Raw genomic sequence first — 23,742 nt, 5'->3', positions numbered from 1 at the left:
GGATACAGGCCTTTAAAATATCCTTCTAGGGCTGCTGAGCCACGCCCGCCATCTTGCTATCCTGAAAGCTACTAGGCAGGTCATGTGTCGCTTTGTCTCAACAATTTAAAAATATTCAGTTGCAAAATGCGATATTTCCATCTTCTTCAGACTGTCCTATTATTGGAGCTACTTTTGCATTTGTGTACTAGATTGTCTTCAGTGCTTGTTTCACTTCTACAAAAATACATATCTACTTTTGTGCGTGCAGCTTTTGGTGGATTTGGTGTGCAAGGACAAAAATAGGACTGTTGGACTTTTACATTTCCTTGTGGGAACTGGAAGTTGGAGATCATTTCATGCTAGGGCTGTGACTTCTGGGGCTATGGCGGCCTAATATAAGTAGTTTTGAGCCTTGCGAAAAGCTGTTATTTGTAACTCCACCAAATTTCAGATTTTTGTTTTTAAGTGTACAAAGAGTACTGGAATTTTGCCTCCCCCACCCCCACTAGCTCCTATGACTTGTTCTGTGGTCTTCCCCTCCATGTTCCTGACTAAAACTTTCAAACAACCCACAGTAGATTCTGTACACAGAGGATTTTCCAAGATTTTCAGGCTGAACTCAGTGCAAGCTGTGACATGACTTTGGGAGTTTAGTCAGTGGTGTGTGAATGCTTGTGCAGCACGATGTGATCAATAAAGCTTGTAGTTACCTCACTTGGTGCTTTGATTTAAGGAGGTTCCAGTAACTGGGCACCCAGTGTTGCCCGGATTCTATCCTAGGCTCTGATTCAGGGAAGTTCTTAAGCACATGCTTAAATCCATCCCTACCTCATAGAGCACTTAAACATGTGCACAAGGTTAAGTCTAGTGGGACTTCAGCATCTGCTTAAGGGCTGTCCTGAATAGAGATGTATCCCTAAAATGGTTAGCAAGCCTGATCTTTGGTTGGATGTACAAATACTGCTGGGTTCCCTCTCCTAACAGACTGGGGGACAGTGGAATAACCCCCAGAGATGGGGTATCCCTGAAGGGTCTTCATTAAAGAATTAATGTATTCTAATCGGTGTGAGGTTTCCCTGGAAACTTTCCTAGCTCACTGTGAGCTGAAGGGAAGCCTTCCAAAAGCCAAGACAGCAGGAATTGTGCCAACCTGTGCATCCTCCTCATGAGTATATGGCTGCAGGCAAAATATTATGGAACTGTGATTTTGAAATTGTTTGTAGATTGCAATTATTTGAGGCTGATCATTTTGTCACTTGTGGGATTTGGTATTCCCAGTCTATTACAGCAGCTTGTGAATCTGGAATGTAATAGCACTTTGCTCTTTTATAGCACTCTTCACTTGCAATCTTCCCTTACAAACATTAATTAATGGAGCTGCATAGAATTGATGGAATTTGCCCAAGTTCATGCAGCAAGTCAGTGGCATAACTGGATAACAGAACCATGCATTCTGACTCCCAATCTGGTCCTCTAACCACTAGCCCACATCCCCACCCACTATAGGCTTTACTGCAAAGGGAAATATGAAATTCATTGATTACAATGAATCAATTGTAAATGAAATAAATGAAATAAATACTATTTATTTCCCCCTAACTATAGCATCTGCCCCTTTCAAACTGTCACAGACCAGCTCTTCAGCTGGTGTAAATCACTGTGAATCCATTGAGTTCAGAGGAGCTACACCAATTTATACCAGCTGAGGATCTGGCTGCATAACCTTAAAATGATGACACCTACCTAATTTTCATAGTATGTTTTGTTTTATAGATCCCATAAAGGAAAGTTAAGTAATTTTGGAGATGTGAAGATTTTAAATGCATCCTAAAATGGGATGGACTTAACAAACACATCCTGAAAGTGTGGCTCGAAAACCAATTCAGCAATCAAATATGACCCTCTGCATTCACATTTTTATTTAACCAGAGTGTTGCGCAGCAGCTGACGCCCAGGATTAGGGTAGGTCACAGAACTAGAATGATACTTGCTCCTTTCCCACTCTGTTGCTGACTCGCTGGGTGAACTTGGCCAAATCACTTATAGCCTCATTTTCAAAGGAGCCGAGCAACTCTACCTGCTGCTGACTTGCTCAGCACTTTTGGAAATCTGTCCAGTAGCAACTGTGCAGTGTTGAGGGAGGGCTTCATTTTCAGGATGCATTTGCTAAGTCTGTTCCACTTTAGGATGCACTTGCTGTTCTTTTTTTAAGAAAACTTAGCTCTGCAATTGCTTAGCTAATTTGGGCCTTAGTCTTTCTATAACTCAGGAGACCCATCTGTAAAATGGGTTTACCTAATGTCTTCAAAGTCTCTTTAATCTTTGGCTTAAGGATGCTGTAGCAGGGCATAGTATTACTATGGGAGGAGATTTTCAAAGCCACAAATGAGAGTTGGGAGCCTACCTCCCACCTGAGCATTTGAAAATCTCCCCTGCAATTTTGGCTGTTTCACAACCTGCTGTTGTAGTCTGACCTGTAATGGAAATATTGACTGTGACAAAATGAGCATGCCCACATTTTTTTTCATAACAATTTTGGTGTCTTTTCTACCTGTCCTGAATATAGGATGTTAAAAAACAGTGGATCAGATGCATTTACTTAGCAATCTCTATGAAACTGCCCTTTTTGGTATAAATATTGTTTAAAGCACCATAGGCTAAATTATACCTCTAAGAGGTGGAGATGTCTGGAGAAGAAGGGGGTGGTGGTTTGAGGCATTATGGCTTCATATAGCACAGCACCTCCTGGGTGCTGAGGAAAATGCAGTGAGGAGTGAGTCCTGCCTGCTACAGACATAGCCAGTACATGCCTCCCGTGATGTCCAGTGGGAGAGGCCTTTGTGGCTACTAGTGTTCCTCTCTGAAGCCCTGATTCAGTAAGGTGTTTAAACGTGTGCCTCAGTACCTAGCTGAAGTGAGGCTTGAGATGCTAGCATCACTTGCAAGACAGGATCCCCACCCCTGCATTACAGGTGGGAAGGGACTTCTTGTTGTCTCTCTTTCCTCTAGAGCAGTAGTTTCCAAACTCCTCCCCTCCACCCCCCATCCAAGAACTTCTTTGGCATCTTACTAAGGGTCGCAGATCCCTTTCATTTCTGTACTACCAGAAGGCCCTCGCCAGCCTAGGAACGCCCCCGCCAACGTGACCTCACACACGGTGCATGTGAGATCATGCTGTGCAGAGGGCGCTAATTTGAGAGCAAGATGGTGTCCTTCATGTGGCAAAAGTTCCGGAATGAGGTTCTGGCACATTCTGGCCCTGTCTCAAGGGATGGACCCTCCTCATAACCCACAGCTGGCCTCCAGGTGTCTGAGGACCCCACTTTGTGAACCACGGTTCTAGAGCACTGGGTTTCAACCTTTTTTCATTTGCAGACGCCTAAAAAATTTCTAATGGAGGTGCAGACCCCTCTGGAAATCTTAGACACAGTCTGTGGACCCCCAGGGTCCTCAGACCACAGGTTAAAAGCCACAGCACTAACGCATCTGTGCAGAGACAGGCATCGTTTTGGCCCTATTTCAGCAGGGTTCCTCTCCTTTATAAATAGCTTTTTGCATGAATAAAATGGCAATCTGGAATGCAGTTCAGAACAGTGGATCACAGCAGGGAATGCTAGGAAGTGGTTGGTCTCATTTTCTACCATTTGTTATGCATGCGCCAGCTCTGAGGGGGCGCCAAGCGCCAGTGAAAGTGCAGAACTTCCCCCGAGTACTATGGCGGGGACCTCATTGGAATGTGAAGCACTGAATCAGCCATCTTTGGTTGGGGTGTGAATACCAAAGCTGAACGGTCAAATCCACATCCAGCTTTGTCCACCAGCTTTTTCACCATGTCAGATATCCCCAGGGAAGAATGTCCCAGCTTTTTAACTAAAAATCCGGTGTGAATTTAATGTTGGTAAAAGGTGCTGTCATGAAAGCCCTGGAGACGGCACTTCTCCACAGAACAGAGATAAGCCTGGGGTTTTTCAATAGAACCTTCTCCACATTGCTCTACCAATATGTCTAAATCCAGAAGAGAAATTACATTGCCTGTAGGGGTCATTCATTCTCTGTGTATGCTCGTTCCTTGGCCTTTCTGCTGAGTCCATCAGCAAAGATGCTAAAGAATGTTAATTGTAATGGTGGTTTTTAGAATGTTGATTTTTGTTTATGGGGAACCTGGACTGAGATTAACAATGCATTTCATGTGGACCACTGAGCAGCTAACCGATCTAGGTCAGATTGCCCTGAACTTGGTTTGAAGCCATGGCTAGAAGGTGAAAGGCCCTACTCTCAATTCCCGTTGTTGTCTAGTGCCCCTTGGAATTTTCTCCTTTCATAGCTTTAATTTCTATTTGAATCATGTTGTCAGGAGTAAGAAGGACTTTCACGTTCCCTGTTTAGATTGGTTATAGGGCCAGCGTTCCGTTCCGCAGATGAGCGTAAGGCTGTCATTCTGGTTCCATGGCATGCTATTGTTTGTAAAGGAAATAACTTTCTTTTTCTTGCCAGTAGGTTTGTCCTTTTCCATTAGACAGACACTGTGGTGAGGGAGGGGCTTGGTGGTGATAGCTTTTACTTCATCCCCACTGAAATTATGATATGAGCGAGCATAGTTCACATCCGTGCTAGTTATACTACCATCATCAAAAATGCCACCACTCAGCACAGCTCTGGGAAGTAGCACGCTGAACCAGCAGGGGAGTGTACACCAATGATTTCTGTGCTCCTGCAAATATTGTGGCTTACTTTATTTACAAAGGGTATAATTAGAGTTGTGATTACAGTACATGTTTAGAATATGGAGGAAATTTCCCACCAGATCAGATCAAATTTTGATCTTAGGTTTCTGGACAAATTTGTTAGGGAATAAAACTGAACGAACAAAAGACGGCGGAATTAACATGACTTTTGCAAATCATCCATCTGATAACTCTGCTTGTATGTTATATCCCTGTCTCCTGCTCTGTGTCTATCTTGTCTATTTTTAGACCTGATCCGGCTGTGTGATCCACATGGGCAGCCTGCTCTGTCTGCATGGATTTTAATGGGGCTCTGTGAAGGCACTATAGTCTGCCTGCATGAATCGCAATGCAGGACTTTCTGTTCAGCACAGGGCCATGTCTTACTCTGTACGTGTGCGTGTGTATGGAGTACCTAGTGCAATGGGGCCTTGATCTTAGCGGGACCTTTAAGCGCTACCATAATACTGATACATATTGAGTAGTAATAATAATACGAAACATCTTGTTTAACTGTGAGTCTTGTGCAATAGTGAGATAAATGTTACTGTATGTTGAAGAAAGTGGAAATGGCTCCTTTTATTATGCTGATTTATTTTTTGTTTAGAAAAACTACTGCAGTCCTCTGAAGTAAATACAGAAGTGAACAGCAATATAATATGGTTCTCTATAGCAATGTAAATACTACAGTAAATCAACTAATTACTCAATTTTGGTAAAATGGTCTGAAGATTTAAAGTGCTAAATATTTAATAATTATGCCCGGATGCTGTTATGAGATGTAGTGCTTTGGGCATTTACTGTAGAACAGTGTGTGTATAAAATACACACACACACGCATATATATATATACACCCCACTATCAGATTTACATTGACTTGAAAATCCTCCCCATCTCTTCACCTCTGTTATTTCCCCTTTCCCCCTTCAGAAAACTTCTGAGAAAACCCAGGGAAACTTATTAGGCTTTAGCAAGATGAAAACCATCACCTTGAAAACTCTCTCTAGTCCCTGGCTGCAATTTGCAGGGTTGGAACTTCCAGGGATTTGAATGTCACGCCTGCAGAGCTATAGAGCAAGTGGACCAATTGCACTCTGTGTGGTTCCCTAGCCAGTCTGGTGCATAATAAATGCTATTCGCCCCCACCACTCATACACACTTCCTTCCTTCCACCCACTTCCCCCTCCTGTCCCCTGTTTTAGTTTCACACCTCTGTTCCAAAGTTCACATTGTCCCCTCTCTCTCTCTCTCTCTCTCTCTCGCCTTCTTATTTTTAATAGCAGGAAAGAATTTCCTACACACCTCCAGCGAGCCCAGTAGTGAACTACCCTTCCTCATCACCACTACATGTCCCAGTGCCTCGAGCGATCAGGATGGAGGAAGACGCGATCAGACTGCCGGCACACCTGCGTGAGTGTTTGAGTGGTGGCTCACCTCTTGGATTGAGGAGGGAACGGGGAGGAGGAAGTGGTTAATCTGTAGAATGGGATGGGGGAACTCCATAGCTAGACATTGAGAAAGCACTAGCTGTTTGTCTTTTAAAACACTTTTTTTTTTTTTAAGAAAGGAAATCGCTCAGAAACACAGTGAAAACGTGCTGTTCCCCACATTATGTGTTCATTTCATGTGGCAGGAAAAATGCATAGGACTGAATTCAACCATGACTTTCACTTCAGTAGAGTTACCCCAGGGATAAATTTGACTCAGCAAGATCACCTTGGGTGGGATGAATCTCTCAGGGTTGGATCACTTGGTGATGTACTTTGGTTCTATGTCAACACTTCTCCAACTCTGGTCGGTGAGTGTTTTTGAGCTGATGATGGTCCTCAGTGTGTTTACTGGTCACAGTCAGGCTCTTCACTGCAGAGTGTGAACACCTGCAGCTGTAAAGCCAGAGGAGTGAGCATAGCACGATGCTTGCCAGGGTGCTTTACGTCCACAAAGAGAGGCTAACATTGGGACCAAAACTGGAGCAGATGGTGGGGCCAGAGCCTCATCTCACTGAGGTAACTTGCTGGTTGCGGGGCAAGGCAGTGATAGGTGAAACAGAGTGAAAAAGGAGCCAGTGGAATTTTTCTTGTTTACATACAATTATTCATTTGTTAAACACCACGTCCTTAGGTGCTTCGGCAAGACAGATAGTAACACTGTATTCTAGTTGCCGCTGGATTGATGTGGAGTGGGAATGACAAATGGAATTGAGATTTTGGAGGGGAGATAGTTCATGAGACACATTTTTTCTTAAAAAACATCCCCATTATCATAAAGCATTTGAATCCCTGCCCTAAATTATCCTTCAGGCACACTCCTTTCCTCATCCCAGGGACAGAACCCAGTATTTCAGTGCTTCTAGGGTCCTGGTCTACCCCCCTCTTTGTCCCATGTTCACACCAGGTATTATGTCCTAAACTTGCCCTTAATTCACATCACCTATTCCTATTGCATCTACAATGCATCTGTTTTTGCTGCTACTGTGAAACCTGTTTTTTTCTGTTGCTTCTTCCTCTGCTGCCATTCAACGCGGGTAATACCATGTGATTAGCTTGCTGGAAAGAATGTATGAACTGTCACTCAAATTCACTCCCATTCGGCTGGCATGAAGGTTTCCTTCTGATAGGAAATTTTTGACCCAACTTTGATTGGGAAGTGTGTTTGAAATCCACAGGGCATCCCTACCATTAGTACCTTGCATTTCTATACCTGTCTGATTTGTCGTGGAGAAAAACCATTACAGATTATTCAATAAATTTATTTGGAAGATTCTTCTACCACACCAATTTTTCATATAGATTGCAAACTCCATGGATTCAGGGAACACATAGTCTTCCTTGTTCACCACATTGGAGCCCAGAGTTTTGACTCTCAACATATAGTTATTATTGATTTATGTACTATATTGCTGAACTTCCTTGATTTTTTGAGATTAATTCATAGATATGAAGACTGCAACGGACCATTGTGAACATATAGACTAACCTCCAGCATAACTTAGACCACAGCATGTCACCTCATGATTTCTGCAGCTAGCCCATAATTTTTTATTTGAGCTATAGCACATCTTTTAGAAAGACATCCAGTTTTGATGTAAAGACTTTAAGTGTTAGAGAATCCACCATATTTCTCAGTAAATTGTTCCAGTGACTAATTACTCTCACTGTTAAAAATAAAAGGAGTACTTGTGGCACCTTAGAGACTAACCAATTTATTTGAGCATGAGCTTTCGTGAGCTACAGCTCACTTAGCTCATGCTCAAATAAATTGGTTAGTCTCTAAGGTGCCACAAGTACTCCTTTTCTTTTTGCGAATACAGACTAACACGGCTGTTACTCTGAAACTGTTAAAAATGTGTGCCCTATTCTAGTCTGAATTTGTGTAGCTTCTACTTCCAACTATTGAATCTCATTATACTTTTTCTTTTGCTAGATACTATCAGAAGTCTCTTCCCCATGTAGTTACTTTTAGACCACAATGAGTTACCCCTTAACCTTTTCTTGGTTAAACTATATATATAAATTGAGCTTCTGAACTCTGTCACTATAATGCATGGTTTCCAAACTTCAGATTATTCTTGTACCTCTTTTCTGAAACCTTTCCAGATTTTTTAACATCCTTTTTAAAGTGAGGACAACAGAACTGGATATGGTATTCCAGTAATGGTCTCGCCAGTGCTGTATACAGAGATAACTAATCTTTCTGGACCTTGGGTAATAGGATTGAAATGGGATGCGGGATTAAGGGTAAATAATTTCTGCTGGCTCCTCTTCTATTAACTAAAGATAGATCCAAATATTGTATCTTAGATCCAAAGCTGGACTTTCCTCCAAACGTAGGTAGGGTAGCTTGAATTGGGCATTTTAGTTCAGTCCATAATAGAAATAGGGGCTAGTTGTGACATTCAGATCCAGATCATGGTTTGGGTCTATCTTTGCTTTTAATCTTTAGCACTTGGCTGAGATTCAATAGCTGATGATCTTCCCCTACCCCACTCCCCCTTCATTTCTTCAGTTATTTCTGAAGGCAACAGGAAGATCTGGTACAGTTTTCAAGTCACAGCCACTGAGCAGAACTATTCCCATAACGTAGTCTAATGACTCTTAGCAAAACACAGTTAGAGCCCAGTTCTAGCCTTAACAGACAAATTAATAGGGCTATTTTCTGCTTTCATTTACACTCCTAGCAAACCAGTGGGGTTCAATAGTGTGGCATGGGTATTACTGAGAGCATAATTTGCCCTAGGGATTGGTTTTGCCTTCTTGCTGTACTGGAATAGGCTCAAATATATTCTGCATTTGAAGGGAGAAGATAGAAATGAAAAGGAATGTCCTTGATTAATATGAAATGGGCTCCCTGGATTTAGACAGAGTGTTTTATGCCTTTCTATAATAATGCCTCTATTTTAATTTTTAAGAGTACTCTTAAGGCAGTAACAGCCAATAGCGCCAGGACAATTAGGGCAGTAATTTCCTTCAGTGTTGTAAATCAGTCCCAAGTGTTTGGTGAGCAAATGGGCTTCAGACAGGTGACAGGGAGAGGATTTGCTCCAGGAACTGAAGTGACGGGAGTAAGAGTGGGGAAGGGGAAGGAGTGGAATGCAGCTTCCTGTTCACTACAAGTATAGGGAGAGCTCCCTCACCTCTGCGTTTGGTGCTGTTGAAAGTCTAGGGAGAGTCCCCATCTCTCTGGCTGGTGTGGAGAGCTCCCTCTACCATTCCAATCTACTGTAAACCTTGATTTGCTCTCCCTCTCTGAGCCTCTATCCCCACCCCAATAATATGAAAGCACTATGTAATAAAACTTAGTTTTGTACTGTGAGGGTCCAAAATCCTTTCTCCAAAAACACATTCCTCCCTCCAAGACTTTTGTCCTAGGCATCCAAACATATCCCTGCCATCTAATACTCATAATATTCCCCCTAACTTCCACCTTTCTGTTGCCAGCTGCTATTATGGCATTGCTGGCCACCCATCAGTGAGGAGGGTAGAAGGCCTGGTGTCCCCCACCACTAGAATTAATGTCATGCCAGGGCTCAAGCCTCTGGTAGACCCAGAGAGTAGTGTAGTTGCCAGTTTCTCCTGTGTCCTAACCATCTATTGGCAGATCAAGCATGCCACTGTGACAGATATGATGCTATCCTGGACAAACCTTATTGAAAAAGTTGATATATCATTGTTGGCCAGGGATTGTATGTAATCCCTTGGGGGAGGGGGGACCACAGACTTCCAGGAACTAAGAACAGTGAGGGGGGTGGTTGGTCAGATTCACTCAGGTTGTAACACCTCCAGAGAGCTACCCGCACCTGGAGAGAGGCTCAGATATACTGGTTCTTACTGGATTCTCCAAGGACCAACAAACAAAGAAAGGAATTTTGGTTAAATAGCCTGAGATAAAACTGACGTGGGGCCTTCTTTCTGATCCTGCAAACGGACGGGGCCTTCTGTCCAAGAGGGCCCCAATCCTTAGCGAAGGGTTGGAAGGATTTGGCCTACCGAGTTCCCATAAGGCTGAGGGTGCTCGTTATGAACTAATAGCTATAATGAACTTACCAAAAAACTCTTTGGTGGGGATAACCATTGAGAGCCCTTGTTGGAGTGAGGGGGTGATCCCTGGTAAGCTTATTAACCCCCATGTCAGTTCTTTTATTGTTTTTAATATGTTTTCTCTGTAACGCTTTCACCTTAAGAATGAAAGAGCTATGTGGTAACCCACCTGTTTACTGTCTCTGAGGAGTAAAGCAAAGCAGGACTGCTTAGGCAGTCTGACTTTGCTGGGGAATTCACAGTATAGGGAGGGAACTGTGCAGCCTGGAAATTCCCCAGTCAGGAGTAAGAGAGACGTGTGTCTCCACACAAGAGAGATGACAGCTTAGGAGCTGGAAGCCTAGAGTGGGTGTCCTTGCTGAACCATGGAGGGAGAATAAAAGGTGCAGTTACTCTGAACTATGACAGTCAACTCTGCAGTTTGTGTTTTCTCTATCAGCCTGCAGAGCTGATGGACAAAAAGGATGGTCCAGTTGCTAGTGAATGTCCTTGGGTTGTGGAAGACCCAGAAATTAATTTCCTTCTCTGCCACAGACTCCTTGTGTGAACTTGGGCAAGTTGTGTAGTCTCTCTGTACCTCAGTTCCCCATCTGTCACATGTGGATAATAGCACTTCCTTACCACACTGGGGTGTTATGAGGATAAATACATTAAAGACTGTGAAGCACTCAGATATTGTGGTAATGGGGGCCTAATAAGTACTTAGATAAATAGATATCCTGGAGGTACTTGTAAATCCCTTTTCTGACCTGAGGGATGCCACAAAAATCCAGTTTCTCTGCATTCTGTGTTTAAAAGGGCTCCCCTCCCTGTCTGGTACAATGCCATTAAGTGCTGTCTTCCTGCACTTTGGGTGATACCCTGTGTTGAGTGGTTCTTAGAACTGGACAAAGTGTAAAAGAGAGTACTTAAGAGAAGAGATAGGTCAGAAAACCTTTCCCTTATGTATGTCATTGTGCACTGAAACATAAGACAAACATCTTTTAAAGGAGCTTTTCATCTTTTTTACAGTGCAAGAATAAAATGGCTATTTTGCCGCCTTCTCCGCACCGTCAGCAATGACTGCTGTGTTGGAATGTTCTAAACCTGCTATGATTCTCTTTGCGCCCCTTTGGATAGAGAGATGCCACCGCATGAAGCATAGAAATATTGAAGCTATAGAAGGAAAGGAACTGTTAACAATCCCATGTTCCCTATTGTACCTGCTCTACTACTTTCTGCAGTTCAGTTTTAATCTCCAAGGGGTTTTCACTCCTTCCCTTAAGAGGCTATTTCAGAGGCTAATAGGTCACAATCTAACAGGTCACACTGTCAAGAGGTTCCTCCTGACACTTCATATACTCCTAGTTAGACCCACCCTACACAGTTCCGCTCTGTTCTTCGTGTTTATGTCTTTCATATGTTTGGAGATCATATGTCTCCCATCTTAGTCACAGTGAGGCAAACCATACATGTGTAGCTCTTTTGAAAGTCATTAATCAATCATTCATGCCCCCTGTTTGTTGTTGTTACTCTTCTTAGAACTCCCCACAACTTATCTGGTACTGCGATGCTCAGAACTGAACACAATGTTCCAGATGCTGTCATACCAAAACCATGTAGAGAGGAACTCTGACATCCGTGCTCCATAATGCAAAGTATTCTCTTTTTTGGGTGGTGGGAGAAGAGAGGCTTTTAAAATAATTGGGGTCTAATTGTCAAAGCTGTCCAGTACCTGCAGTTCCAACATACTTCAAAAGCAGTTGCAGGTACTCTGCGCTCTTCAGTTTCCAGCCCTTAGTGTTTTTTAGGGTCTGATTGGCTCTGATGAGCTTCCGCGCTTTTTAACAGTAGTGGTATTGTACAGCATTGAAACATGTCCATCTTCAGCCAGTGAGGTTGCTTGATTCTTTAAACATGCCGGTGGTCCCTCGCTGTAGCGGTAATAATAGACTGTTCCATTGCCCATGTGGATAGGAGAGAGGAACTGCTAATTTTAATTCTCTACAATGAAAATATTAATGAGAAGTATTTAAATATCAGGAAGTGCTTTGCATGCACACAGTTTCATCTATCTTTGCATGAGTAGCTGAATTCTTGATTCAGATGAGACCAAACCATTTGCTCTTGCCTGGTTATGAACTCCTTATGGTCTCACCCAGATTGCCCATATGATGTCACCGCTCTGTGAAAAGAGGCTTTGCCTGATCCGTTTATTAACTAAGCCATAATGTGTGGTGGTGAGTAGTACATTTAAAGGGCTGCTGGATCAGGTACATTCTGAAGCAAAGCTGAGGCATTTACCAGATCTCAAATCAGTTTATTGTGAGTGTCCTACTACTGACCGCATAGTATTTCTCATATGCATCATTTGTTTTTAAGTGCATTTTTTTTAAAGGAAAGCAGGAAACAGTTAGGAGATGGGTGAGAGATAGTCACACTGTCATCATTGCATGGGATCCATTTTTCTGTGTAATGTCTGTTAATTATGTTTCTCTATTTATTAATCTGTTGGCACCTGTTAGTTATTTTACAGTTTTGGCTAGCAGTCAGAAAAGCCACTTTCAAGTGTTAGACATATGGTTATTTAGTTACTAGAATCTTCAGTGCATTGCACTGCAAGTGTATAGAAAGAAAGGAAGAAAAAAAGAAAAAGAAAACCCTTCACCCTAAGCCTTATTTAAAGCAATAAAAATATTTGCTTTGGAAGGATCCTTGTGGAACAAAACTGATTGACGCACATTCAGGGAAATAAAATAAACGCTATATACAAGACAAAGGGATTTTGAGAGATGCCCAGAATGTTAAATTAATGACTCTGGAACTAAGCCTGGTCTCACTGAAATTAGTGATTAAATTCCCATTGATTTTAACCGGACTTGGATGTGACCCTTTGTGTAATCTTTTTCTGCCATGCGCTGATTGGCTAGTTTGCCCATTCCCTCACAGCCACTTAATCTCAGCCTGGCTCCACACCTGCTCCTTGTACACGCCTACACTCCTCTGCCCGTCTTCCTTATGCCCTTTCCTTCGATGGCCCCTTTCCCATCATTTCCCTGTCTGTTTAGCTAATCCACTTCTAACTAAACTTCAACCCACGCCAAAGAAAAAGGTCCTGGCATTAACATGACTTTTGATGCCATAGCATTGTTTGTTGTGTTTGCATGTTAGACCCCTGCCCCTACCTGGTGCCTGTCTTGGCTAGTTAGATTGTAAATTCTCTGGGGCAGGGACTGTGTACTATTCGGTGGTTATACAGTGCCTCACACAATGGGGCTACAAGTCTGGTTGGCCCCTAGGCACTGCTGTACTAAACATGATGAATAATTTCTTGGAGAAGGAATATGTTTTAGTGATTAGAGCATGGGACTAGGATTCAGGGGCTCCAGGGCTCTATTTCTGGTCCTGCTGCTGAGCCACCCAGGCTATGTCTACACTGCATTGTAAACCTGGTTCCGTGCGGCCCGGGCCTGGCAGGAACTCGATATTTCCAGTCCACACTGCATTCTAAACCTGGGTTTACAATTGCAGGACCTGGAGCTTACAGCCATGCTAATGCATCCATACTGTGCTATGCAGACCTTTTGACTCAGGTCTGCGGCTTGACTTGTATCCACACTGCAAAATGATAGGGCTTGGGCCAGAGTCACAGCAGGACTCAGGCTGTAAGTAACCCCCCTGCCCCCCACCCAACAGGGTCCTATGTCACAGGTACTGTGTGCTTGCTGACCCAAGTCAGACTGATTTGTGTGTGGATGGAAGTGGGGCTCGGGCTCAAGCCTGATTCAGAGCCGGGCTTAGTGTGTAGCTTAGCACAGACTTCCCCCAGAAATTAAGTGATTTAACCAAGAAGGCTCTGTGCTTCATTTTCCCCATTTGTAAAATGAGGATTATAGTGTAGCTCACACAGGGATAGATTTTCAAAGGCCCAGTTAGACACTCAGTTGAGTTTGAAAATCTCCCCCAGGTCTGAGGTGAGACTTGATTAATATTTGTCAAGTGCTTGTAGTATCACAGGGCTTTGTCATACAGTACCTTGTTTATGTAATAAAAACGATAAAATTTAACAGTTTCAAAAAATAACAGACTATTGTTTAGGCAGCTCTACTACTATTTTGTACTTCTCTCTGCCAGTTTCAAAACACTGGACAGATATAAATGAATTAAGTCACACAACTACCCTCGGACATAGGAGGAATAAAGCTCTGAAAAGTAAAGATAAAAATGCAGTGCTTTATTGCTTTCCTATAGGAATGGCAGTGCAAAATCAGTATGGAAGAGATGCAAAGGGAGACATTTAATTTGCAACAAGCTTAGCAGGACAGCTCTTCACTAGGGGAGAGCAAGACTTTATTATTGGCCCAGTTGGGAAAGCTGTGGCCTATGGACCAGGAAGATCTTCATTTGAATTTCCCCTGGAGTAACATGTGGACATAGGTAGTGAGTTGAACCACCTTGCCATTGGGGACGCCAACAAGGGCCTGATCCAGTGCCCATTTATATGCGTCACCAGTGACTTAAATGGGTGCAGAAGTGAACCCCAAACTGGTTCCATCTCCTCTAGTATCTGGCCACCAGGGCAGATGTATCATGATTAAAATTTAAAAAATTGGTGTTGGAAGGCGTTGTTGTGAGCAGGCGTCTGCTGTTCAAGCAAGTAGTTTGCAAAAACACATTGTTGTCGTCTTACGTGCTTGTGACACAAACCCAGTTGATGCTGTGGTTATCCAGATTGTCACTCTCCGATGGAAATGCATAGAAAGACACATCCCATTTTCTCTCCTCTCTTGCCCCAATGGGAGCTCACAAGGCAAAGTTGCGAGGGGATAGGAGCCCTGTGTTTCAGTGCATGGACAACTGGCTGCTCAGGACCAGTGGTGCCATGCCAGTCTATTGCATATGTGGAAGGTCTCACCACTGACTTTTTAGTCTTTTAAAGCATGCACACACAGACATATCTCTCTTCACAGAGGAACGAGGGTGTTGTCACTTTAATTTGGGATTCAAGCAGATCGCTGTGGAATTCCCCTAGAAAGTGTGAGGAAAAATCCAAAGCAAAAGCAGCAGGACATTTATGGTATTACTGGGCTTAAAGCATTTTTAGCCTTGTCTTAAAGCGATGATGTCAAGTTCAGTGAAACCTAAAATTAACTTGTTCTTCCCCTTCCACCCTCATATGTCTCTGTATATTTTTTTACATTTGTGGGCTCATTTTTTCCTAAGAAAAATTCAGTGTCAGCAGCTCAACACTCACAAATAACCCTATAATAAAAAAAGAAACAAGAAACCGTGTGTAAGCCATGACTAAGGGATCCTTCAACAACAAACCAGCATGTGGAAAGGAATCCTTCAATAACAATAGAGCACTCATGCTATGACCACCTGTCAATAACAAATAACTTGTGTTATGAGCAGTCTTACAAGGTCAAATGAGCATGCACTGCCCAGCACTCGCAAGCAGCTAGGTAATAACAAACTAATGCACGCATGATATATGCAGGCAGGACAATCTGTGAGGATGAACCAAACTTCAAGATCAAGAGTTAATATTAATAATTGAGCTTTTAAAAATTATGCAGAATATCTTACATGTCCTTTTTAATGGTTGGGTTTATTTCTGCTGTATACCTAGGTCCTTATACAGCCCATCTCCATAGCATCGGAGCGCCTCACAAGTATTAGTGTATGTAACACACAACTATGAGGCTGAGAGGCATTATTATCCCCATTTTACAGATGGGGAACTGAATAGCAGAAGCATTCACTGACTTGCCCAAGGTCACATGGGAACTCTGTGGTTGAGCTGAACCCATACCTCTTGAGTTCCAGTCCACAGCCCTTACCCAGAGACTATTCTTCCCCAGTCCCTCTCCAAAAATGTACGATAGGCAAGAGCTTAAGCACAATAGCTGAACACACAGCATCATTCTTTTACGTATCTGTGGCTTTTCAACAGGGCAATGTGGGGGCAGCAGTGGAGGGTACAATTGGTGCCTGTCCCTTCCACTCCTGCTTGGTACAATAGCCAGCAGTGAAGCAATAGAAAGAAACTTTAGAAAATGCACACAAAGTTCCCAGTTCTATCCTCAGCTGCCTGCACACAATTCCCATTGAAGTTAGTGGGCTTCGACCTATGTCTGTGAGGGGAGAATTTCTCCTATGGTACTTGAGGCTGACATTAACCACTTTGAATTTAGGTTTTGCTTTATGCAGACCCAGCGGTGCTTGTAAAACGCCTGCAATTCATTATGAGTCATTCATCCTATAGAACTGGGCTGTAGTTTATGGTGTTGCAGGTTAATAAATAGCCACTAATGGCTGGGCTTTCCAGAGTCAGAACACCAGGGATAGTCATTTGGCACCACTTCTTTGCTTGTGAATCTTTTAAAAAATCTTAAGACCGGGCTAGCACTGACCTGACAGGTTGGTTACATTTGTTTAGTGCATATGCCTGACAGGGTTCAATCTCCGTACACTCGTTCACTGAAAGCTAGGCCTGGCTCGCATTTACAGCAGGGTCAAGCAGGTGTGCAGCACTTAAATAGAATAGAAAATGGAAACACTGAATTAAGAATCGACCAGCTACACTAAATGTGTCCATTCTGGTGAGCATCTGAACCTTAAGCAACAAACTCTTTCCCGCTTATTTTCGAAGCATGCTGGCTTTGTCCAGGGGGTTCTGCAGCAGTAGAAGGAAGGCCTGATGGAATCCTTCCCTGAGGCTGTAGCAAATTGCTCCCAGCCACTACTGCTGTTTTTGACTCAGAGGCAGCTAAGCCCTTGCCATATGGGGGTTTGGCCAGTGGATCCTTGTAGCTGCAGCTCCACTGGGCAGGTCTTATTTATTATTTGTGTTTCACAGTAACGTGTGAGGCGCTATGTGTGCACCTAAGAAGACATGGACCGTTCTACTAAGAGCAAACAATCCTGCACCCATCCCCTAGCTGGCCCTCCTCCTATCCCAGCCGTGTAGCATACTGAAGGTGTGGAACCCTTGCGTAGACTTTTGGCAGTATGCACTCCCTGCTCAGTGGGATGGCACTGGTTTCACTGCCTGTTGGATGGGGGGAAGAGGGGAGGAAGCAAGGAACGGGGGACGTGTTTTTAAACACAATTAGCGGATACAAAACTGTACCCTGTTTGTCTTGATCTACACTAACTGGTCAGCTGTAGTCATTGTGTGTCTTAACTGGGCTCTTCACCATAGTGATTAATTGTGATGACATTTTCTAGTTGAAGATATGCCCTAAGTGCATGAATAGTTGGGAAGGAGATGCTGTGTGGTTAAGAAATGGTGCTGCAGGTACTAGAGAAAGAGGTGGGTTTTTTTAAACCTTATCAATTGAGTTCTCAGCACTTTTCTCTGTCAGTGCTTTGGAAGGATTTTATGTTTCCCTCAGGTGACTTAAAGGCTTCTAGTTTGCAGTGCAGACCTCCTAGTGGGGCTGTGACCTGGTCAGAAGCACTGACTCTTTTTATTTAAACCCACCAGCACCCAAAATACACAGTATATTTTTGAAGGGAAATTTCCTTTTTGGGTTTTTGTGCCTCTGAAAGAATTTCCGATGTAGGCAGACAGTAATTCCCAGCTACATGCTTCCTGATAAGGAAGCAGTTTCAATAAATGCAGCTAAAAATAGCTACCTTTTTATTTTAAAATACTTCGAGAGCTTTGTTTACCCTTTCTTTCTGTTTGCTGAAAGAGGGGTTGGCTTAGGATCAGAGTTTCAGGTTTTTCACCTTTGGGCTCCATAGATCTATAACTTCAGATTCTAATTGCATTGACTTAGTCTTTTATCTTTACAAGGCAGATAAATTGAGTTACGTGAAGTTTAGAAGGTGTGTGCATCCGTCTTTTGCATAAGATCTTAGAAACCAATGTCCAATCACAGTTGCATGGGGGGCATTGAAGACCCCAGGGTACTTTTCATACAAGCAGACGTTTGCTCAGTGTTTTGAGCAAAACTCATCCTGCCTTTGCTGTGTGCTGGCTTAAGCCCCAGAGGAGGCTGAATTTTGGTGCCCCTGTATGTATATAGTTTCTTAAAGTGCTTCATGGTCTTTCAGAATTAATGCACTATATAAAAGTCCATTATTTTTATGTATTATGGAGGTGCCATATAGTGGCTCCATAGTTCTGGCTTAAATAGGCTTAAAATTGGGCATTCATTCCTGTTTTGTTCTAAAAGTTGGTTTCCGATTGGTGTGGAATTTTGCACAGAGTTAGTTTTTAAGCCTTTTGAATTTCTCGTCTAATTTTTGTTTGGTTTCTCTTCATACATTTTTAATAGGAAGTCTTTGAACTTGGGCTCTGGGTGAAATTTGTTCACAGCAGTCCTACTTTTATTGTTGACCAATATATCTTATCAAACATTGTCTGTCTACACAAAACTTGATAGAGAGGGGACCCTGAGTAAATCTGATGCAATAGGTAACTTTTAAAAAAAAACAAAATCTTTTTTAAAGTTGGATTTAAGGTCACTTTTACATATTGTTCATGTTATGACTGAAAATGTCTGCACTGTGCACACAAACTTGATTGTTTTATGGGGCTTGGGCCCACATTAAACCATCTCCATCAAGAGCTACATGTCACCGTCAGATTTTATACTACACTAGAGAAGGGTTCACGTTGTGCTGCTGACACAGGAGGGTTCATGTCCGGCTGTTCATGGCTAAAATATAATCTGTCAGCAGCTGCACTTCTACAGCCCTCCCACCTCCCCTTTAAGCATTAAAAAAAACCTAGGAAATTAATACACAAAAACCTTTGCTCTGAAGCAGTTAGCGCTGCTACACACAACATACCAGACACAAACCAAGAGAAATGAAGGAATTGAAAAGGTAAGCCACTTTAACAGCACATACCTTCTACTACTCCACCTGCAAATAATTTACCATACCCACTACTATTCTACACCACAGACCATGCACTGCAACCTTAACTCTGCGCCACTGGGGATACCAACCTTACATCACCCCCTTATACTGCCCTTCTGTTCACAACCCTTTACCAAAATACCCTCTCCCAACACAACCAGCTGCTACATCAAATATCCACAACTGCTAGTGTTGTTGGAAAAATAATATGGTCAAGAGGTGCATGCAGGAAGGGAATTAAAAGGGGAGCAGAGTTAAGGAATGGAATGGGATCATCCTGCTCATCCCACTAGCAAGGCAGGGTTGTTCCCTGCAGCCACGTACCAATTCACCAGACTAAGACCTCACCTGCACTGGTCAGCACCATTCTCATTTCTCCTTTCCCTACAGCTCGCAGATAGCGATGGAGGGGAGGATTAGTGAGGGTTGCTGGCCAAGTATCAGTGGCCAAACCCTGAAGCATATCTTGGAGTGCTTTGTCCGGTCTAGTTCTTCATAGACAGGATTAAACAGAGGAGAGTGACTCTTTCCTTTCACTTGATTATTTCAGGAGGTAAGCTGTAAGTATTGGCTTTGATGGACTCAGCATTGACTGGGTGATTTTGTATCCCTTTTGCAATACACAGTACACTTGCTGCATTAAATAATAGTGGTGAAGCCATTGGTAAGACTTCCTAGGCTCTGAACGGCTTCCTAGGCTCTGTGACTCAGGGTTAAATGAGCCGTTCCAACAGGTTCATCCAGCAGCGACTAGATCAAATAATTTCCCTTCTCCTCCCCCTCATCTACTTCACAGGATATTATGACTTGTGGCCAAATCCTACCCAAAAAGGCATTCAGCTGCTGTCAGAGCCCCTCCTTTTGGCCTGTTGGGCCTTCTCTGGGCTGGCCTGGAGCCCAACAGATTGCACAAGGGTGCAGCTGCTGGTAGCTCCCTCTTTGACCTCAGCCATCTATATTCACTGAAATGCCATCCAAGGGCTGAGCACTTGTCCCTTTAGACAAGTTCCTATGTAACCCGTTGAGAATATAGTCTACTAAAAAAAAAAAAAAGATACCTGAAGCTTTTTACCTTCTGGCTCCTGTGCTTTGGGGCTGCACAGAGTAGGCTGATCTGCATGTACAGGCCATACCATGTATCCTCAACTGGCCCATGGAACATGCCCAATTAAAATACCATATTAATTAATTATGGGGAGAAGCTGTTGCTGGCAAAAGAACCAAGGCTTCCAGTTTATAAAGTGAATGCTTTGATGCTGCGTTTTAAAGAACATTTCCATCAGCTCAAGCCAGAAGAAAGATCCTGTGATATTTAAACCCTCCCTCCTTTCAGACTCCAAAGTTCAGAGTCCTACTACCCTGGGAACAAACAAAAAAACAAAAAAAAAAGAGGCAGGGGAAGAAGGGGTGTTGCAAAAACACAGTTGAGGATGTTAGCTGGTGATGAAAAAATTTAGGCTGGACTAGGAATGAGAGTAGGGGTTAGTGCTGCAGCCCTAGTGTAGCGGAAATAGATACCCGCTGAATGAAAATAGAGGGTGAAATCCTGGCTCATTGAAATCAATGGGAGTTTTGCCATTCAGCTGGGCCAAGATTTTACCCAGAATTCTTCACTTCCCTACATAACTGCTGCTTTGGACAATGATTAGGGGAAGAAAGAGGTCTCTTGGGTGTTGTGCAATATTCAGAAGAATTTCTCTCTTTCTACTTCCTCCTTCTCCATATTGCAGAAGGAAGTAGCCCTGGTTCAGGCGGGTCCACAAACCAATTACTCATTTCAGTTCTGCCACTTAGTGTGGCCTAAAGGATTTCCTGATGGTGGAAATCTCCCTTGATGTATGAAGGTTCCTCCTTCCTGCTCTCTCTTTCGTTCTGATTTCTTCCAAACAATCTGTCTCCATCAGTATTTAACCCCTCACTGGCTTTCACTTCCTCAATGGGCCTTGGGGAAGGCAGCTTGTCAAAAACCACCCTTGGTGTGCAGATACTTCTTGTTCCCCTATTTCTGTGTGTCACACTTCTGACTTTGTATCCAACTTCCTTGGAAACTTCCTGAGTGACCGTATTGCCTTTGGGCCATTAGGTGCATTATTCTGGGTAGTCACTTCTGTGTTGTTGTAAGTCTAATTAATCATTGGGGCATCTTGATCTTTTTTATGGGGGTATTCTTTTTACTACTGTTTACAGCTAAATAAATAACGATTGATACTCTGAGATAATATGTATCATCATTATTGAACCTATAAGACCCAATTCACCATTGCCCTGCACCTTGTGGTGGTGTTTGCACCATTACAAAGTAAGCATAAAACACTACTGGATCGGCATGGTCACATTTTACACCCACTTTGCACTGACAACACACATTGCAGAGCAATGGCAAATAGGGATGCATTGCAGTAGAAGTTAGAGGCCCCAGTCAGGTTGGAACCCATTGTGCTGATGCTGTGCAAACATACTAAAGAACAATTTCTGCCTGGCAGAGTTTAAACGCGATGGCCCCTGATCCTGCAAACCCTTATACCAATGCTTAACTTTAAGCCCATGAATAGTCCCATACAAATCAGTGGGACTGATCATCTGTGTAAGTTTTTGCAGAATTGGAGCCTACATTAAGACAAGATGCAACAAGCTAGTATGAAAAATAAGCAGAGGGGCTGGAGAAAGACAATTAAGGGAACACTTACAGGAAGGTATGGTTAGGTAGACTGGCTATGTTCACAATTGACAGGCCTCAGGAATTGAGACATTAATGATGTCAGTAGTCCCTGCTGGCCCCATGCCTACCTATTAGCGGGACATGCATTAGTGCTGGACAAATCACAAAAAGTTTGCAGTCTGGTTTAGTTCTGCTCAACACCCAAAAGTAATAATAAATAGTAATAATACTACCTAGCTCTTTTCATCAATAGATCTCAAAGTCCTTCACCATCTTTTTATGTATTTATCCTCACAATACCCCTGTGAGGTAGGGAAGTGTTCTTGTTGCCATCTGAGACACAGAGAGGCTCAGTGACTCTCTCAAGGTCACCCAGGAAGTCTGTGGTAAAGCAAGGAATTGAACCCAGGTCTCTCAAATCCTAGGCTAGATTGAACTAGGTGATTGCCTTCCCAGACCTGTTGGATATGCAAAATTAGGGTGGAAATCTCTTGGTTACAAGTCTTCTCATGAGAGTTCTGATAGCGTCCAGTTGGGCCAGAGTTACCACAGGAACACAGACTCTCACACAGCCTGTTGGTGCTTTGGGACAGAACTTGGAGATGCAGCAGAAGTGCACAAAAATTAAAGTTTTTGAAAATTCAAAGTTTGGGTTTAGTTTTTGTAGAAGTTTCTAATTTTATCTAAACTGGGTCACCCATCCATCACTATGTACATATATGTAGGGATAAGTCTGCACAGCAAAGGAAAACCCACTGCACCAAATATCAGAACCTGGGTCCACAGACTCGGGCTCGCAGGTCTCAGGCTGTGGTGCTAAAAGTAGCTGTGTAGACATTCCCATTTGGGTTGGAGCCCGGGCTCCAAGACCCTCTCCACTTACCAGGTTTTAGAGCTGGGCCTCAGCCAGAGCGGGAACATCTACACTGCTATTTTTAGCTCTGCAGCCCAAGCCCCCTGAACCGAGTCAATTAACCTGGGCTCTGAGACTTGGTGCCGTGGGTTTTTCTTTGCAGTGCAGACACACCGTAGGTGTTCAAACCCCTTGGCGATAAGCCTGGTATAAATGCCTAGAAAGACAGGTGTTATGCATGCATGCATGCACTATTTATTACACTTCTTTCTCTTCAGCTCTAATTAGCACCTACTGCGTGATATAACCATTTATCTTGTACATATTTGACAGATTACTGCAGTTGCTCAGAAACACTGTTCTTTCAAAAAACATGGTGGATACTGCACGGACATACCCCACATTAACTCTCCCAGAAAGATTCAGAGTGCCATAGATGCAAAATAATAATAATAATTTTAGCTATGTAAAATATGCACTTGGGAGTGAAAAGTTACTGTGTTTGTGAAATAATGTTTAGAATTCAGCCAGTATTTCACCAGAGATGGTCTTCAAATTGGGCATTATAGTGTATGCTGTACAGTGGAGGCTCTAGGTTGAAACTGTAGGTGAGGCAGTACAACTTGCCTTCCCTGCACTTCGTGTGTGCTCTTTAGTTGAGGATGCATTAGAAAGTGCCGGATGCTTTTCTGGACCTTTTACTAAAGGCCCTCTGTTGCTTTGAAGCCTTTTAATGTAAGGTCTGATTTACACACCGTTTTTGTACTACTTTAAATACAACATCTTACAAACTGATATACTTAAATCGGTATAACCTCATAGTGTGGACACAGTAATACCAGTATAAAGGTTCTTGTTGTGGTACCTTTATCCCAGAATAACTGCGTCCACAGTAGGGGGTTGTACTGCTTTAAATCTATTGTTTCCCAAATCACTATAGCTAAAGTGGCACAAAACCTGTGGTTAGACCAGCCCTAAAGTGCACATGTGCATTGTCCTATCTGGGGCACAGGAACAGCTGTACTTTGTGGATTGTCACCTGGAGAAGCAGGGTCCATGTCTTCCTTTGTGTCTATACAGCACCTAGCATATCCTTACTATTTGAAATAATAACCATCTGTTTAATT

At 43.0% G+C, this 23,742-nt stretch overlaps 1 protein-coding gene across 4 annotated transcripts in view; it reads left to right on the top strand.

Moving 5' to 3' along the window:
• ETV6 (ETS variant transcription factor 6) overlaps positions 1–23,742 on the top strand; it is a 165,272-nt gene that overhangs the window by 53,614 nt on the left and 87,916 nt on the right. For 3 of the 4 annotated variants that reach the window (XM_073315686.2, XM_073315667.2, XM_073315695.1), the window contains exon 2: positions 5,988–6,117. In XM_073315686.2, coding sequence (XP_073171787.1) covers positions 5,988–6,117 — 130 coding nt within the window. The remainder of the gene's footprint in view (positions 1–5,987; positions 6,118–23,742) is intronic. The other variant, XM_073315678.2, reaches the window with a different exon arrangement.

The sequence above is a fragment of the Lepidochelys kempii genome, chromosome 1 (genome assembly GCF_965140285.1).
Source record: "Lepidochelys kempii isolate rLepKem1 chromosome 1, rLepKem1.hap1, whole genome shotgun sequence".
NCBI classification, from domain to species: Eukaryota; Metazoa; Chordata; order Testudines; family Cheloniidae; genus Lepidochelys; species Lepidochelys kempii.
Note: the sequence above shows the minus strand (reverse complement) of the source record. Positions and strands in the feature narration are given on the sequence as shown.